Below are 19,505 nucleotides of genomic sequence, written 5' to 3' on the forward strand. Positions count from 1 at the left end.
CAAAACTGGCAGTCACTGAATAAAAAGTAGAAAAACTATATCAACCAGACCCAATTAAAGCTGTAATTTCTTCAGATGAATGCATTTAGTATATGTATTTATCTTAGTCACATGTTGCCAATTTGAATGTCATGGACATTACCTAATTGAGTTCTTTTTAAGTGATGCACTGATATAACATGTGATCACTTTTAACATGTTATTCTCTTAATGAAGAAAATAATTTCCACCTCTGTTTTGCAGCATTACCTGTGTTGACATGAATTGATTATGTTACAGATCATCCATAATTCTTGCACCTATTTCTGTGACTACAAGTGTGGGTTCCTATGACATGTTTATATGTCTGCTTATAAGGTGATTTACAAAGGGTATTAGCGATATTCTGTGCTATCAGTAAAGGTAACTCAAATCATAGTGGATAGGCTATACAGGAACCACAAGGTTTCAGGCCCTATTTATAAATTAATAAAATGTTGAACACATTTCCTAACAACTGAGTACTGAACAGTTAGTTCAATAAAGTGGTCAGCAGCTCCTTTTATGAAGCTTTAGAATGCAATGCCAATGGTAAAGTGCTTGTACTATTTAGTATCTGGCATTTTGATGATTTATAATTCTTGATCAGCACTTTATAACTGAAAATTGTCTAAGCTAACAGTTGCCTATTGCATTAAAATTAGAGATTGTTATGCAGGTTGGGCCAACTCGGTGTATGCTGACTGTGTTGCTCAGCAAGGCAGTCCTATCTGCCTGTGAACGTAGAACACTGCAACATGGGAACAGACCCTTCAGTGCACAATGCCTATTTTGAACGTGATGTCAAATCAGGCTATATCTCTTTTGCTTGCCAAGATCCATATTCCTGCAATCTTTGTGCATTCATATGTTTGTTTAAAGGCCTTTCATGCTATTATCATACCTGCTTCCACCACTACCCCTGGAATAGTATTCCAGGCATCTACCTTGCTCTGTTTTTAAAAAAAAACTTGTCTCCCACATCTTGTTTCCTCCTCTTATTTGTGACATTTCTACACTGGGAAGAAGACTATCTACACTATCTATGCCTCTAGTAATAAACTTACATCAGGTATCTCCTCAGCTTCTAACACTCCAGAGAAAGTGACTCAAGTTTGTCCACTTCCAACCTCTCCTTAATAGCTCATATCCTCTAATCCAGGCAGCATCCTAGTAAACATCTTTGGTACCCTTTCCAAAGCCAGTAACCAAAACTGCACACAATACTCCCAAGTGTGGGTGGCTCAACCAAAGATTTTGTACATAGTTGCAACAAGACTTCCTTAATCTTATACTCAGTGACCTGATCAGTGAAGGCAAACATGCCAAGTGTCGTCTTTACCATCCTAACTACCTGCAAGGCCATTTTCTGAGAGCTATGAACCCCCAAGATTTCTCTATAAATACTGTTAAGGATCCTGCCATTAACTCCATACTTTCCCACTGTACACAGTCAGATATGATTATGTTGAAAGTCAAAGGAAAATATTTAGTTTAGCAGGTATCTGACATAAAATTTGTTACTTATTACTGAATGTCATTCAGATATACAACTGATGGCTTCATTACTGGTGAACTATGGAGAGAAATAAACATTGAACAATCATAGAACATTGGCTTGTACGGGAGAGTGAGGAGATAATTGATCAGAGTTACAGGGAAGTAGTCACCCATAAGTTGCAGGAGGTGAGCAGCTGAGTGACAGTGTGGAATAGTGGAAATTTCAATAGGCAGTTAGCGCCGAGCTCCCGTGACCATTCCCCTCAATAATAAGTATATTGTTTTGGATACTGTTGTGGGAGGTGACCTCCCAGGTGAATGCCACTGACACCAGGTAACTGGCACTGAACATGGGTCCATGGTGCAGAAGGGTAAGAGGGAGAAGAGGGGAGTGGTAGTGATAGGGGACTCAATAGTCAGGGGAACAGACAGGAGACTCTGTGAATGTGAACAGGATAGCCGGCTGGTACGTTTCCTCCCATTTGCCAGGGTCAGGGATGTCTGGATCCTGTCCACAGCATTTTAGAGGGGGACTGAGAGCAGCTAGGTGTCTTGGTACATATTGGAGAGAATTTAGAGAGCTAGGCAGAAAGCTGGGAGCAAGACTTTCAGGGTAGTAATTACTGAATTGCTACCTGTGCCATATGCCAGTGAGAGCAGAGGCAGAATAATTTGGCAGATAAATGCGTGACGAAGAAGCTGGTGCAGAGGGGCAGTGCTTCAAGTTACTGGCATGGTTAGAGCATTGGCTGATTGTTAGGAGGCAGCGAGTGGCAATAAAAGGATCCTTTTCTCATTGACTGCCAGTGACTAGTGGTGTTCTGCAGGGGTAGGTGTTGGGATTGCTTTTTATGCTTTATATCAGTGATTTTGATGATGAGATAGATGGCGTTATTGCCAAGTTTGCAGATGATATGAGGATTAGTGGAGGGGTAGGTAGTGTTGAGGAAACAGGCTGCAGAAGGACTCGGACAGATCAGGAAAATGGGCAGGAAAGTGCCAAGTGAAATACTTTGAAAGTAGGAATGATTATGCAGACTACTTTCCACGTGGGGAGAAAATACAAAAATTTGAGATGCAAAGGGACTTGGGAGTCCTTGTGCAGAACACCCTAAAGGTTAATTTGCAGGTAGAGTTTGTGGTGAGGAAGGCAAATGCAATGTTAGTATTCATTTCAAGAGGTCTAGAATACAAGAGCAGGGATGTGATGCTGAGGCTTTATAAGGCACTGGTGAGACCTCACCTTGAGTATTGTGAACAGTTTTGGGTTTTTCTAAGAAAAGGTATGCTGGCATTGGAGAGAGTTAAGAGAAGGTTCATATTGATGTTTCCAGAAATGGAAGTGTTATTGTATGAGGAACATTTGATAGCTCTGGGCCTGCACTCACTGGAATTTAGAAGGATGAGGGCAGATCTCATTGTGACTTTTTGAATGTTGAAAGGCCAAGACAGAGTAGATGTGGAAAAGATGTTTCTCATGGTGGGGGAGTTTAGGACAAGAGGGCACAGCTCAAAGATTGAGGGATGACCATTTAAAACAGAGACATTTCTTCAGCCAGATGGTGAATTTATGGAATTTTTTACCACATGTGGCTGTGGAGGCCAGGTCATTGGGTGTATTTAGGGCAGAGATTGATAAGTTCTTGAATGGACATGGCATCAATGGTGACGGGGAGTGGGGCTGAGGAGGGGAAAAAATAGACTAGACATGATTGAATGGTGGAGCAAATTTGATGGGCCAAGTATCCTAATTCTGTTCCGATGTCTTGTGGTCTAACATCTGATTTCTAATCTGATAATTTGCTTAATAATGTTCATTGTATATCGCAATCCTGAGGAACTCTACCTTGGGTGAAATGATTGTTCTTTAGACATGCAATTATCTTCCTTTTGTTTTAGGTAAAACTCCAGCAAGTACATAGGTCTCCATCTGATTTCTATCAGCTTCAAAGTTTACGAAATGTCCCTTGTTGCTAAACAAATCAAGCATTAATTTAAACTCAAGGGAGTGATTGTTTGCATTGGAATTCTACTCATTTATTTGAAACAAAGTTATGAAGAAGTTGTGCCGATCCAAACTGAACAACACTGGGAAAATTCTTGGTCAGTAAGTAGCATGTAATAATTCTGCCACTGACATTTTGGTGATGATTGAATGCAGACTTATGGGACAGTAATTGGGTGGATTGATTTAATCGTGCTTTTGGGGCATAGCTGAACAATACACATTACTAAGTAATTGCATGGTACACTGTACTGGGCTAGAGATATAATGAGTTCAAAGCACATCTTCAGCATTGTAGCTAAGAGATGTGCTTTTTCATTTCTCTTGAGGCTGCCTCGCATCATGTGTTTTACTTTAATCAGATTACTCTCATCTCCTTTCCAGAGATAAACCAGGATTCTCTAGCTCTCTGATTCTGTTTTAGGAATTTGAGAGAGTTATCAAAAACAATTGTGCCCCATTCCATCAATTTATAAACCTCACCCAAAAATATAGTACAAGATCCTCCTCGTAGTGTCCTTCTGAATGAGTTTAATTTTATCCAGTTTGCCAGTGTTTAATTAGTCTGATTTACTCAGAACATCGTTGCATGCAAAAGTAAATGATCTTTGCAGAGAAGTCTGTGAGCTCTTTGCACTTGTTAGAGTAGATGAGAGAGATTTGATTATACTTTTTTGCAGGAGAGAAAGGAAATTGGAGTGGTGGAGGGTTGTGATCTCTGCATTCTCTGTTGTCCTTTTACATTAATCTGAACAAATCTAAGTTTTCCTTGACATATTATGGATTTCACCCAGGTGATCTGGTTACCTCTCATATTCCATAGGCACGAGGTTAATTGGCAACTATAATTACCATTAGTGTAGGTGGTTAGGTAGCAAAATCATGGCAAAGATGTTTGGGTGTCCACAATTCCTAGCTGGTTTGGTATCTGACCTAATGTGTTCGAAACTTAACACAAATTCTGTCGTATTGACGTGAAAACTTATATTGTCATTATGTTGAAAGCAGAAAAATAGCCATCATATTAGCTCTTTCATTTAACTGATTCCTAACTGCTAGTTAACAATATACTAGTTGATATTCTATTACTTGTTGAGAAAGTTGTTCAATTTATAAATAGAGGCATTTTATCAAAGAATAAAATGAAGCAAGCGTACACTTTTTCACTTCACAATAAAGGTATAGTCACTATTTGAATAAAGTCTGCTGACATGTATGTTGTAATTGAATGATTTGAAGGTTTCAGCCCGAAGTGTTGACTGCTTTTTTTCCTGGATGCTGCCTGGCCTGCCGTGCTGGGTTCCTCCAGCATTTTGTGTGTGTTGCTTCGATTTCCAGCATCTGCAGATTTTCTCTTATTTGAGAAAGACTTTGTTTATAAAATAGCAATTTTTTAAAAAATTGACTATTTATGATTTGGAATTGTTTGTGAATGCAAAATATTAAGTATGGGAGTCATGGATTGAGTCTAAAGATAAATTCCAGTAATTAGACCTTAATATTTTTTTAACAATAGTATCCAACTTATAGTTTATTTCAGAGACTTCTATAAATTAAATATTGCATTGGTTTAGCAGTGAAATTATCAATGAAATGTTATGATTTTGTTTTTAAAACAGTATTCATGATGGAGAGTTGAAGTGTATGGAGCAACGGGCGCAGAGAGGGAGCGTGACTGGAAGGGGACTGCTTTAGATCTGCAGTTAAGAAACATGGGCCAGTGTGTCACCAAGTGTAAAAACCCTCCTTCCTCACTGGGCAGTAAAACTGGAGATAAAGAATCTGGTAGCAAATCCCACATTAAGAAATCTGCTGTCTCTGGTGAAGAAATTAACTCAATGTGTGCAAAAGCTTCTGGAGATATCCTTGCCAATGGAACAAAGAAAACTGATGTTGTTTTGGAATCAACCCAGCCCCAACTTGCTCACTCTGGAGACAGTAAAAAAGAAGAATCCTTTTCACATCGTGACGAATTCTCATTAAAGAGAGCTGAAGAATTGTTTAGCAAGTATAAAGATGCACATGAGGATGCCATTTTAGAGGAGGGCATGGAGTGGTTTTGTAATGACCTTTCTGTGGATCCTACTGAGTTCATAGTATTGTTGTTAGCGTGGAAATTTCAAGCAGCAACTATGTGCAAGTTTACCAGGTAAGCTCAGAATAAAATTTGAAAATTATTTCAAAAATATTTTAAAATTGTATCAACACTGGTGATATTGAGAGCAAATGCTATTATTTCTTGATGTTTACCTCAGTTTACCAAATAACAAGATGATTATACTGGTTCAGTTATAAATGAGAGTAACGATAAGATTCCATCCTGCTGAAAAGATTGAACAGGTGCTGAGCAAAGATACCAAAGCAAATGGTAAAGTAATTTATTTTTCATACTTGAAATCTTGTGAATTGTAGCCTTGGGATATTTGTCATGTGTTTGCTAAAAGTTTCATAATGAATCATTGCCGTAAAGTTGTTTGGATGAAAATGGAATAAAATATTATTGATAGGGTTCCAGTTTCTTTCCCCCAACCCCTTACTGTTAAATCTGGGAAATTGTGAACATTTGAATTATTATATTTGAATCCAGCATTTGAAAAGCAGTGTGGGATATGCATTTGTAAACAGATGCCAGTCATGCTTTTTTCCAAATCCGGGGTATATGCAGTCATGAAATGGAAAGCCACACCCTACTGCATTGTTTCCATGAATTTTCTGAAGGTACCAACCAAGTTGAGTGCAGGCAGGTCGGAAGGGTGTGGTTCATTTCTATGTTCAGGTAAGCTCAGCTTTGGACATTGAGAGGAGGAAAGTTTAAAGGAGATATACAAGGCAAGGTTATATAGAGATCGGTAGGTGCCTGGAATGGACTGCCAGGGGTTGTGGTGTAACAGGTGCAAAAAAGCCATCTAAGAAGTTTTTATATAGACAGGTGATTGTGCAGGGGATGGAAGGAGATAAAACATTTACAAGCAGAAGATATTTGTTTTAATTTGGCTTCATATTAAGCACAGGCAGAAAGGCCTGTTTCTGTGCTGGACTATTCTTTATAATGATCGATAGTATCTACGGAAGGAGTAATACTAGATCATTTGAAAAGGCAATGTGAGGTAATAGTGTTTTGATTCTCCATCTACTTTTACATTTTTTGACAATAAGAATTTAGGAAGAAATAATAATTGTGAAAAATGACAGGTAAGTTTAGACAATAAAGTCAAAAGTATGAACAGTAGGAACTCAGCTATGTCCTTTCTTTACTCTGCTCCCTGTTTATGGTTCTACCATTGCACATGGATATTCCTTGCTACCAGAAATTGAAGCTACTACATTTGAAATAATGATGCCCAATATGGTTTTATCTGGCATAATCTCGTGTAGCATTCTTGTGTGGTAGCAGTAAATAAAATTTAGGTGATGAATAATTTAAAAAAAACATTTTCCACTCTAAGGGACCAGACTTGGTTACTTTGAGCTTTTCAGTTACTTACAAGATTCTTCAATAATTCATCAAAGTTTCCTTAAATCCAGGTCTGTACCATGTAATCTTAGGCTGTTTAGACCTGCAAGTAGCAAGTACTGAATGGTACTACTGTTGTCTAAAATTCTAAATTAATAATTTCTGACAGGAGTTAACCAGCAAGTTCACATTGGATGATTGAAAGCCACTTATCCAGTTCCTCTACTGTCTTGATTCTGGCTGCTCATCATTAATTTGTAATGAATATTGTGATCTTCAGTTTAACTAATATCTATTGGTGACTTTATCCTTCTCAAAGTCCTCACAAATATAAGACTTGGGCCATACGACAGTCTCTTACTTCAGTCATCCCTGACAATGATTCAATCTGATTCAGAAATTATCTACAGTTAACAATTTCATGTTTGCTCCCTCTAATTGGCTAAACTTTTTCAGTGTCTAGCCTCTGTCCTTAATTATAAACTAGTCACTTCCTGACACTAAATTTTAAGGCTGTCATTTCCTGGCTTTTCTTTCTTATTAATGTTTCTGTTTAATTTTACACTTGTAGGAGCAGTTCCTAAATAGGACTTTGGAAGGTTGTTTCTGAATTATGTAAGCAAGAGACCATTTGGCCCATTGAGTTTGTTTACTCTCAGAACAATCCCATCAGTTCCATTCTTGCACCTGTTTTCATGTAATCTATTCTCTCATAAACATCCATTGATTTCCTCCCCCCTTGATTTTCCTTCTACCCACCTATCCAGGAATAATTTGTAATTACTAGTGAAACTACCAGCAGTACATCTTAGAGATGTGGAGTGTGGGGACTCACCTCATCACAGTGAGAACATGCAAACGCAATACCTTATTGTTAGGAATGCTTAATGGTTTATCAAATCATTTATTTTGATAATTTTGACATAAAAGTGGAAACCATAGAAGTTCTCGGGGAGAAAAAGTAACATAGACTAGTCTATATGAGTTGTAATTGATACAAAAAAGATCGCAAGATCTTCCATCTGCAGACCGCAGAGCCTGCTGGCTCCACCACTAGCAGGCATAGTCTTCATATCACGGCCCCAGGCTCGGCCGTCGATCTCGGCTGCCCCAGCTACACAGGGCATATTCACAACACGGACTCTAGCACCATCAATGCGGGTTCCAACGACCATGGATTGACCCGGCTGTCTATCTCGGCTGCCCCAGCAACCCAGGGCATACTCAAAATCCGGACTCCAGCACCATCAATGCGTGTTCCAACGACCATGGACAGCTTCAAAGCGATTGCACAACCACTGACTGCAACTCCAGGCTGGCTCTTCACATGCTGCGATTGTGACTCCCGTCTCCCCTTCCCCCACCTCCATTCTGCAATCCCTTCTCCCTCAGATCCCATCGTCAGCTCCTGGGCCCTCAGAGGCTCCATCTTCCTCTCACCACAACCCTCCCCTCTCCACCAACACCACCAGTCTCCCTCCCCCCTCTGATCCCATCTCTCATCCGTGCCATGTCTTTACCATTCCCTCCGACCTTCAACTCTGAAGCAGAGCGGTCTGTCCTCAGTAAGGGCCTCACCTTTGTCCCCCTTTGCCCAGACCTCAGCAAGTTCTGCGTACGCCATGATGCTGAACTCTTTTTCCACCGGCTCCGTCTCGGAGCTTACTTCTTTGGCAAGGACTCTCCTACCCCACACAGATGACCCCTTCTCCCATCTTCAACTGTCCTCCTCTTCATGGGCACCCCGCTCTGGATCACTTTATTGCTAATTGCCGACGGGACATCAACCGCCTCGACTTCACCACACCGTGTTCCAATCCCAACCTCACTCCTTCCGAACACTCTGCTCTCTGCTCCCTCCACACCAATCCCAACCTTACTATAAAACTCACTAATAAGGGGGGAGCTGTTGTTGTCTGGCGTACTGACCTCTGCCTGGCCGAGGCACAGTGCCAACTCTCTGATACCTCCTCTTACCCACTAAGGAGCACCAGGCCACTGTCTCCTATACCATCACCAACCTTATCAGCTCTGGGGATCTCCTATCCACGGCCACCAACCTCATAGTTCCCACACCCCACACTTCCCATTTCTACCTCCTACTCAAGATGCACAAACCTGCCTGTCCAGGTAGACCCATTGTCTCAGCTTGCTCCTGCCCCATTGAACTCATTTCTGCATACCTTGACACTGTTTTGTCCCCACCTAGTTCAATCCCTTCCCACCTATGTTCGTGACACTTCTCACACTTTGAATTTTTTCAGTGATTTTAAATTCCCTGGCCCCCACCGCCTTTTTTACGCTATGGACATCCAGTCCGTATATACCTCCATCCCCCACCAGGAAGGTCTCAAAGCTCTTTGCTTCTTTTTGGATTCCAGACCTAACCAATTTCCCTCTACCACCACTCTCCTCTGTCTAGCAGAATTAATTCTTACTCTCAATAATTTCTCCTTTGGCTCCTCCCACTTCCTCCAAACCAAAGGTGTAGCCATGGGCACCCGCATGGGTCCCAGTTATGCCTGCCTTTTTGTTGGCTTTGTGCAACAGTCCATGTTCCAAGCCTATACGGGTATCCGTCCCCCTCTTTTCCTTCGCTATGTCGACAACTGCATTGGCGCTGCCTCCTGCACGCATGCTGAGCTCGTTGACTTCATTAACTTTGCCTCCAACTTTCACCCTGCCCTCAAATTTACCTGGTCCATTTCTGACACCTCCCTCCCCTTTCTTGATCTTTCTGTCTCCATCTCTGGAGATGGCTTATCTACAGATATCTACCATAAGCCTACAGACTCTCACAGCTACCTGGACTATTCCTATTCCCACCCTGTCTCTTGCAAAAATGCTATTCCCTTTTCACAATTCCTCCGTCTCCGCCGCATCTGCTCTCAGGATGAGGTTTTTCATTCCAGGATGAAGGAGATGTCTTCCTTTTTCAACCAAAGGGCTTCCCTTCTTCCACCATCAGCTCTGCTCTCAAACGCATCTCTCCCATTCCCCGCACATCTGCCCTCACCCCATCTGCCCGCCACCCCACTTGGGATAGGGTTCCCCTTGTCCTCACCGAACACCCCACCAGCCTCCGGGTCCAACGTATAATTGTTTGTAACTTCCGCCACCTCCAACGGGATCCCACTACCAAGTACATCTTTCCCTCTCACCCCCCATTTCTGCTTTCCGCAAGGATTGCTTCTTCTACTGTCAAGATGAAGCCACATTCAGGTTGGGGGAACATCACCTTATATACCGGCTGGGTAGCCTCCAACCTGATGACATCAACATTGACTTCTCTAACTTCTGTTAATGCCCCTCCTCCCCTTCTTACCCCATCCCTGATATATTTAGCTTCCCCCCCTTTTTTTTCTTTCTGCCCATCACTCTGCCTGTTCTCCATCTCCCTCTGGCACTCCCCTCCCCCTTTCTTTCTCCCTAGGCTTCCCGTCCCATGATCCTTTCCCTTCTCTAGCTCTGTATCCCTTTTGCCTATCACCTTTCCAGCTCTCAGCTTCACCCCACCCCCTCCGGTCTTCTATCATTTTACATTTTCCCCTCCCCCTCCTACTTTCAAATCTCTTACTATCTTTTCTTTCAGTTAGTCCTGACGAAGGGTCTTGGCCTGAAATGTCGACAGCGCTTTTCCTTATAGATGCTGCCTGGCCTGCTGTGTTCCACCAGCATTTTGTGCGTGTTGCTTGAATTTCCAGCATCTGCAGATTTCCTTGTGTCTGCCAAAAAAGATTTACTTGCTTTATAATTGAGTCCATTGGAAAGTCATTGGTTGTATATCAGCTGGTGTGTGTTCAGAATGTTAAACACGTACTTTCATTGTACATTATTGTTTTATTACAAGAATTTGGCTGATGAAATATCTGTGTTTACTGGGTAAGGTTTTCTGATGTGATTGTATCAGTTTATTACTTAGTAATGTATAAAACAAGGAGCTTGCTTATATAGTAGAAGTGTATTGTTGACTTATCTAAAGATTATCCTGAAAACACTGCTTTGTGTGGTGTCTGCTAATGTGATTCCAACTGATTATTTTCTTTTGATCTGGCCCCTACAGGAAAGAATTTGTTGATGGATGTAAAGCATTAAATGCAGACAGTATTGAAGGGATCCGTGCCAGATTCCCAAGCCTTATGAATGAAGCCAAAGTTGAGGACAAGTTCAAAGATTTGTATCGGTTTACATTTCAATTTGGACTAGACTCTGAGGAAGGCCAGCGATCACTACGGAGGGAAATAGCTGTTGCCCTCTGGAAACTGGTGTTCACACAGAACGTACCTTTCATATTGGACCAGTGGCTGAGCTTCTTAACTGAGAACCCGCCTGGAATAAAGGGAATCTCTCGAGACACGTGGAATATGTTCTTAAATTTTATTCAGGTGATAGGTCCCGATCTAACAAACTACAGTGAAGATGAAGCTTGGCCAAGCCTGTTTGACACTTTTGTAGAGTGGGAAATGGAAAGAAGAAGAAAAGAGGGTCTGGCTGAAGAAACATTGCATTTAGTTCCAGAGGCTACAAATGCGGAAATGTCAGGGCAAACTTCTACAGACTACCGCATTACAGATAATGAGTAGTGAGCAATAACTGAACATGATTACTGCTCCTCATCACCCTCAATTGCCTTGTTGCTAAAAGGGCTCCAAGATGCTGTAATAATTTATAGGCACTTTTTAAGCAATTGGGTAATAACTTTTTTAAAAATGCTTGTTCACAAAAGTATGCAGTAATTCACTAGTTGCCCTAATTAAAGCAGCATCAGTTTCAGCCTTTTGAATACTACTATTATGAAGTAGTCTGACATCGTTATTGCACAGTTTTCTTTGCTTATGGAATCCTTGGTTTAAAATACTGAATAGTGCCAGAGCTCACTTCTGCAAATTGAATGAGTAAGAGACTGCTGTGTGTAATGCTGCTTGTTGCAGTGAAAATAATATAAAATGAGTCAGTATTAACCATTTACCAGTTTACTGATCGATGATTGGAGAAGCGTTGCTATATTCAAAGTGCTAGACTCTTGTCAGTTGAAGAAGCACTGTGCTCTTTCAGTATGTCTAGCTGGTAGTGTGTTAGCACTGTACTCTTGTACATGGTGCAAGGTTCCAAGGTTTGCAGTACAAGCACACATTTCATGTGTGGACTCATCTCTGTGAAGTCTGTTTCTGTGTGTACACCTAATAAACATGGATTATTTTAACTCCCTCCCCCTCCTGCCCCTTCCCTGATAAATTGATCTGGTTGTTGATTTAAAAAACACATTGATGTGTTTCAGCTTATTAAGCTTAGAATCAGTTGTTACAATTTAGATAGTACTACTGGGGCACATGAGGAGTGATGATATTCACTAGTACTGGTTCTCTTTGGGGCCACAGAATGTGCATTATTGACCATTGCACTTGCAGGTACCATAATGACCCCATTGGCTTGCCTCAATTACTAGTGAGTTCAAAGACCAACCTTTTGAATAAAGTCAAATCTATGGCTGCCTTAACATCTTACTGGAGGGAACAGCATTGTTAACCCCATTGTGTCAAGGTGGTTTGCTCTCAAAGCTCATTGCACTATTTTCAGAGTCTTGGCACAGGTTTAGCACCGAATATTCAAGAAGCAATAGGCAGCAGGACTTAAAGAAGTGGGCTCAGTACTGCAAATACTGTTGCCTTAACTAAAATCAGCAGAAATGGGATTTATTTTCTTGAATTTATTACTGAACTACAGGTTTCTATTTAATCTAAAGAGTTTTTTTTAAACCATTCTGAGTCCATTCACTTTTTGTGAACTGTCCACTTTAATGTATTTTTGTTACAAGAGACATTTATAGTTACTGAGTGACATGTGGCAAGTGTACTTGTGTCCTAACATGTCAATTGCATTCTCTCACCTTTTGTTCGGTGTGTTACATCTGTCAAGTATATCTTACTGATTTTTGCAAATACATCAGAGGACTGGTTTCCAGTTAGAATTTCCTCTCCTTCCAAGTTCCTGCAGGACTTTGGATCTTGTCTGTACTGTCCTTTTGGATAACCAGTTCTTCCTACCTTGGATTTTACATGAAACCAACAAACCTGAATTTTCTGTGGCAGGAATACAAATTGACTTCTTAAAATTCTGATATATAATCTGTGCATTTAGCTTGTGCTACATGTATATTTTATAGAATACGTTTTGGTGCTTTCACTCTGGGCTGCAATTCTGTGGTCTGTGGGATTGTTGTGAGTCTTGTTGATTTGTTTAGTTGTGTTAACATAAGACTTTTTGTTTTTTCTGTTTCTGAAATCTACATCACTTTACATCACTTATAGATAACTTACTGAAATGAACAACATTTTGCTAATGGTGTGCTTCTACAATACACTGTTGTGTTACCATCAATTGTACATTTTATGTATTCAGATATTGTATAAATAATGGATTTATTTAAAGTTGAAATGCTTTGTATGTTTTACGTACTGATTATTTTCCAATTAAAAGAGTCGATTGCATTCTTAGCAACTTCAATCATCAATAACTTCCCTTTCTTCAATTTTAACTAAAAAATAATACAATTTTATAACTGCTTTATCATATGAGATAGGAGCATGGGTGCCACAGGACCCGTGAAATCTGTCATTCTATAAGATCCTAAGTGAATTTCTATGTCAAAATTATTTTCCATTCATGTTCCATATTTCTTTTCTTTAGCATCTAAAAAATCTCTTTATTTTCAGTGTCCTAAAAAAGAATTCCGGAGATTCATCATCCTCCAAATGAAGTTGTTTCCTGTTGGCTCTGCCTTTATGATGCTCAAATTCTAAATATTACAGAAACTGAATTAAATTAAGTTATTTTAAGAATTTATGTTTCAATATGATTAACTTATATTCTTATAAATTTCAGATAATGTAATCTCATTGTCTTCAAATTCTTGCTAGAGGACTCCTCTTTATCACCAGAATTGTCTTTACACCGTTCTCAATGGATGGGGAAAAGCAAAATTCTATATTTCAAGTGATGTCTTGCTAAAGCTCCTTAAAATTACTGTGCACTTTTTTTACATTTATCTTCAATTCCTTTTCCATAAAAAAAACTAACATACTTCATGTTATCTTCATTATTTCCATATCCTGTGATCACTGTGAATAACAGCATTATTAAATAACAGTCATTTGCCTCATTTTGTAAATCGTGCTGATTTCTTTTTTCACTCGGTAGATCATTTCAAGTTATTTCATCAATGTACGTCTCATTTCCTTAAGATGACCATAGCCTACAATGGACCCTTTATATATCTGTCCATTACTTCACCATCTAACTTTGGATTTTTAACTAATCCTTTATTGAAGATTTAGATGTTGACTAAATTTTTTTTTTAAAAAAAAAGCCAACAGTAATTCACTGGTTACACTCTGCCATTCCAAAAATAACTTGTCTGTTCCTTTTAAAAGAGACAAATTCATGTATTGTCTAGTAAATTTATTGAATGTCTTTCTGTAAATTCAAATTGTCTTGTGTGACCTGTTGGTTCCCTCTTGCTATTATATCTTGGAAACAAGAATCTGTTTTTCAAAAAAAATTCCCTTTTCTGAACATATGATTTCCTAATAGGCATGTTACCACTTCCTAATACTACTACTTTGACGTCTTGCAAACCAGCATTTGTTTCCCTGTTTTTGATTTCTCTCTTGAATAGGTGGTGGTGTTTTGGTGTCTTCCACTTCCTGAGAGTACTATTCTAGAAAATATTACCATTGGGTAATGGCCAAATAAACTTTACATCCACCATCTCTGCTTCCATGTCTTAAAACAATATGTAGGACCATATATCATCAGAATCTCTTACCTTAAATATGGATTAATTAATTTTATTAATCTGTTCCATTTTGTATATTTGTAATAATTCATTATTTCATGTTAGTTTACTCTGATACTACTTATTTTAGCAACATTGGGAAATTAGCTTTAAAATTTCCAATCTAACTCTGCAGGCTGGTTATGTAATTTGTTTTATTAACATTGAAAGCAGAATCTTGAATTTTAACATCTAAAACTAATGTGGTTATAAACTTCATCATATTTGGATCACTTCCCAGAGCATAGTTCACTATTTAACACTAACTCCACAGGCTGGTTTGGTCCTTTGATAATTCTCAAAGCTATTTTTTTCCAAGAAAAGGCTCCTGTGTATTCTATGAAATTACTCCTCTGAACTGTTTATGTCGATTTGAATTGCACAATATCTATGAAAATTAAGATCCCCGAGGATTGTAGTGTTATCCTTATTTCTTTATTCTTAATTTTTTAAATTCAGTTCAACACCAATTATTATTTCATAACTATTCCCTGCAGTGTTTCCTACCTTTACTTCTTAGTTTAACCCAAACTGTTCAAGAACTTTGGGATTAAGATTTACTGTTCTACCTTTATGCCATTTTTTAAGTTTCAGGTATCCCTCCTTTTTGTTAAATTTTCCCATTTAATACCAATGTGGCACCTAAATGCCAGCCTTAATTGCAAGGCAGCTGTGGCTTGGTAAAGACCATTCTCTGTGGCATTAGTTCATCTCTTATTTAGATACAGAAATATTCAAAATTTTAGTTAACTATTTAATATATTTGAATTAAATCATCTGGAATGGGATGGCAAGTTTTTTTTAAAGAACTTGATATTGTTTAGGGTGCAGTTGTCTCTGACCTCGGGTTCTAACATCCTTGCAAAGACACTCATCTATGAACCAATTAATGCAGTTGAATATTTCATAGAAAAGTACAGTAGAAACAGGCCCTTTATCCCATCTAGTATGTGCCAGACCATTTAAACTACCTACTCACATCAACCTGCTGAAAGATAGCTCAAGCAGAAATCAGAGGCACCCATAGAGCCTGATGAATTCCATTGATGATGCAGATACTTTGCCTCTAGTGAAGCTGTATGAAGAAATAATTGAATCAACAACCAAGGCACCTTCTGCCCACACCTGCTAAGGTAATGTACCACTCTTGGGGATTGGGTTATCTGAGGTAGATGTACTTCTTGCTTTACAATGATACTGGCAAATTCTCTTAATATAAATTTGGCCCATGCAATAACAGTCCAAGTAGGTTGTCATGTGAAATATATCACTACTGCATTGTTTTCTGAAATGGGAAAATGATACAAAGTGTTGCTGTCATCTTGCTCAATATCTTCATCAAAATAAGAGACAGTATTTTAATTTGACAGGCAATTTTCACATTTGCAGCTTGGGGTTTTTCTTTCAACTGATGGAAATGACACTTGGCTGTCTGAATCTTTTATTGGTTAAAATATTTTTGGAGGTTTCCTTTTCCCATATAGCATGGAATCTTGTCAAAAATTGTCCAGAAGTAGAAATGCCTAGATTGTAACATATGTATAAATATCTAAAAAATGTAATTAATTAGATCAAAAAAATATTGATAGCACTTTGCTTCTTTAAAATGTAACATGACTGATTCCCTTAAGCAATTGCCTGCAGAAACCAGTAGACTAGGAAGTATCACAAACCTTAAAAAGTCTTTAAAAAGTTTCATGAGTGCCAGCATAGCTGTTGAAAATAGTTTCCATGGGGGTGAGGTGTAGAATATACATCATATGGGCTAATTCCATTCTATGTACACTGTGGCCATCAGCACCTATGTAGCAAGATCTGCAAAGATTCCAGTATGTAGGCTATGAATATAATCCATGCGTGCTGTGACATCCAGCTATGACATTTACAACATCCAGGGCAGTAAAAATCCGTCAGGCCCATGCAGAGCTGCCTGCCAACAACCAAATTTGTGAACAATGGTCTTATATTACAAATTTTAAGATTTACAAGAATGCTACAGGATACTTTGGGACATACAAGCCTAAGGGAAGATTTAGTTGAGCATTACAGGGGAATTAAGGGCATTTCTCTTTCCCCAGTTTAAAATAATAATAAATAACTGCCTGAAAGCTTAGTAGAGTCAGAAATGTTCATCACACTTAGATAGTTCCTATATGAGTGCAAAACCCTGATCCACAAGACCAGAAAGTGTGATTCACCAAAATTGTTCATTTCTGGTTAGCACATTAGTGAGTATCTGAATCAACCATGTCGTTTCTATGTTAGATGGTAGAAGAAAGTAGTTGGGCATGGTTGGAGAGGAACATGGAGATAGTCCCTTAAGCATCCATTGTGGGATCTGAACCCTACAAATTTTAATTACATTATTATTTGACACTATAACATTATTTCAAAGTGGATAGCAATGAAAAGTGATGCACAGAGAGGACAAACACATACAGGAGCATAATGGGGAAAAAACAGTAGCCAGGAAGTGGGCTACAAATTACAATGGGAGATAGAAAATTTATGTCAAAAGGGGAATGTTGCAATAGTGGATGTGCAGGGATTTTAATATGCAAGTAGATTGGGAAAATCAGGTTGATGCTGATTATGGATCCCAAGAGAGATGTGTGGAATCCCTATGAGATGGTGTGTAATGAACAAGACTTGATCAGGGAGCTTAAGGAAAATGGCCCATAATCATAATAGAATTACAGACGCACAATACAGAAGCTGTCAAAGTTGATCGGAAGGGGACACTTAGGGATAACGGCAGAACAGGAATGGCTGGAGTTTCTGAGAGCAATTTGGAAGAGGCAGAAAAGGTGAATCCCAAAGTAGTAGTATTCTAAAGGCAGGGTGATGCAAACATGGCTGACAAGGGAAGTCAACGTAAAAGCATAAGAGAGGGCATACCACAGAGTAAAATATTAATGGGAAGTCAGAGGACTGGGAACCACAAGAAAAAGATGAAATATGAAGGTAAGCTCGACATTAATATGAAAGAAAATAAGTTTTTCAGATATAGAGAGAGATGAGAGTAGATATTGAACCACTGAAAAATGATGCTGGAGCATTAGTAATGGGAGGACAAGGAAATGGATGAACTGTGGAAGTCACTAGCAGTATGCCAGAAGTTCTAGAGCAGCAGGAGGCAGAAGTGAGTGAAGTTGCTATTACTCTGGAGATGGTGCTTGGGAAGCTGAAAAGTCTTAAGTAAGTAAGCTGGACCAGATAGGCTACACCTCAGTGTTATGAAAGAGATAGCTGAAGAGATTGTGGAGCCATTATCACTAATCTTTCAAGGATCAGTAGATTCCAGCATGGTTCTGGAGATCTGGAATACTGAAAATATCACTCGCCTCTTCAAAGAGGGCAGAAGAAAGGAAATTAGTATTGGAGAGTTAGCCTGACCTCAGTGGTTAGGAAGAGATGGAGTCTATAAGGATGAGGTTTTGGGGTACTAGGAGGCACGTGATAAAACAGGGCAATATCAGCAAGGTTTCCTCAATGGAAAATCATGCCCAACTAATCTGTTGGAATTCTGAGGAAATAAACAGGACAGTTAAAGAAGAATCAGTGGATAATTGGGTTTGCAGAAGGCCTTTGAAAGGGTATCACATAGGAAGCTGCTTAGCAAGATAAGATCCTATGGTATTATTGGGAAGATACTAGCATGATAGAGCAATAGCTGATTGGCAGGAGGCCAAGAATGGGAATGGGAATTCTGATTGGCAACTGGTGACTAGTGGGGTTCTGCAGGGGATGGTATTAGGACCGCTTTTAACATTGTATGTCAATGATTTAGATAACATAATTGATGGCTTTGTGGCCAATTTTGCAGATGATATGAAAGTAGGTGGGGCAGTTAGTGTTAAGGAAGAAGGGAGTCTGCTGAAGGACTTAAGACAGATTTGGAGAATGGGCAAAGTGGTGGCAGATGGAATACAATCTCAAGAAGTGTCTGGTCATGCACTTTGGTAGCAGCAATAGAAGTGTAGACCATTTCTTAAATGGAGAAAATTTAAAACATCCAAGGTGCAAAAAGGAAGTGGGAGTCCTCATGCAACATTCCCTAAAGGTTAACTTGCAGGTTGAGTCAGTCTGAGGAAGGCTAGAATATGAAAACAAGGATGTAATGCTGAGGCTTTAAAGGGACTGGTGAGGCCCCACTTGAGCAGTTTTGGCCCTCTTATCTAAGAAAATATATGCTGACGTGGAGAGACTACAGAGAAGGTTCACAAAAATTATTCCAGGAATGAAAGATTGATCATATGAGGAACGTTTGAGGTCTCTGGGCCTGTACTCACTAGAATGAAGAATGAGGGGGGAAATCTCACTCAAACTTATTGAATGTTGAAAGGCCTCTAGATGGAGTGAATGTTTCCTATTATAGGGGAGTCTAGACCCAAAGGGCACAACTTTAGAAAACAGGGATTAAGAACAGAGATGAGTGCAATGAATCTTTGGAATTCTTTGCCACAGGTGGCTGCGGAGGTCAGGTCATTGGGTGTTTTTAAGGCAGCTGTTGATAGATTCTTGATTGGTCAGAGCGTGAAAGGTTACAGGGAGAAGCCAAGAAAATGGGGTTGAGAGAGAAATGGATCAGCCATGATTTAATGGTGCAGCACACTTGATGGGCAGAATGGCCTAGATGTGTTCCTGTGTCTTATGAATGTCAAATTCGATGAGCCATAAGTCATCCGTATTGA

General features: G+C 39.4%; 1 protein-coding gene across 6 annotated transcripts in view; it reads left to right on the forward strand.

The window, feature by feature from the left end:
- The window catches only part of dcun1d3 (defective in cullin neddylation 1 domain containing 3), a 36,977-nt gene extending 23,486 nt beyond the window's left edge, over positions 1-13,491 (forward strand). For 3 of the 6 annotated variants that reach the window (XM_059979321.1, XM_059979315.1, XM_059979319.1), the window contains exons 2-3: positions 5,143-5,672; positions 11,041-13,491. In XM_059979321.1, the coding sequence (XP_059835304.1) occupies positions 5,236-5,672; positions 11,041-11,560 (957 nt within the window). In that variant the 5' untranslated portion in view covers positions 5,143-5,235 and the 3' untranslated portion in view covers positions 11,561-13,491. Of the gene's footprint in view, positions 1-3,417; positions 3,626-5,142; positions 5,673-11,040 lie in introns of all 6 variants that reach the window. The other 3 variants (XM_059979316.1, XM_059979320.1, XM_059979318.1) reach the window with 2 other exon arrangements.
- The last annotated feature ends 6,014 nt before the right edge of the window (positions 13,492-19,505 follow it).

The sequence above is a fragment of the Hypanus sabinus genome, chromosome 9, assembly GCF_030144855.1.
Source record: "Hypanus sabinus isolate sHypSab1 chromosome 9, sHypSab1.hap1, whole genome shotgun sequence".
NCBI lineage: Eukaryota > Metazoa > Chordata > Chondrichthyes > Myliobatiformes > Dasyatidae > Hypanus > Hypanus sabinus.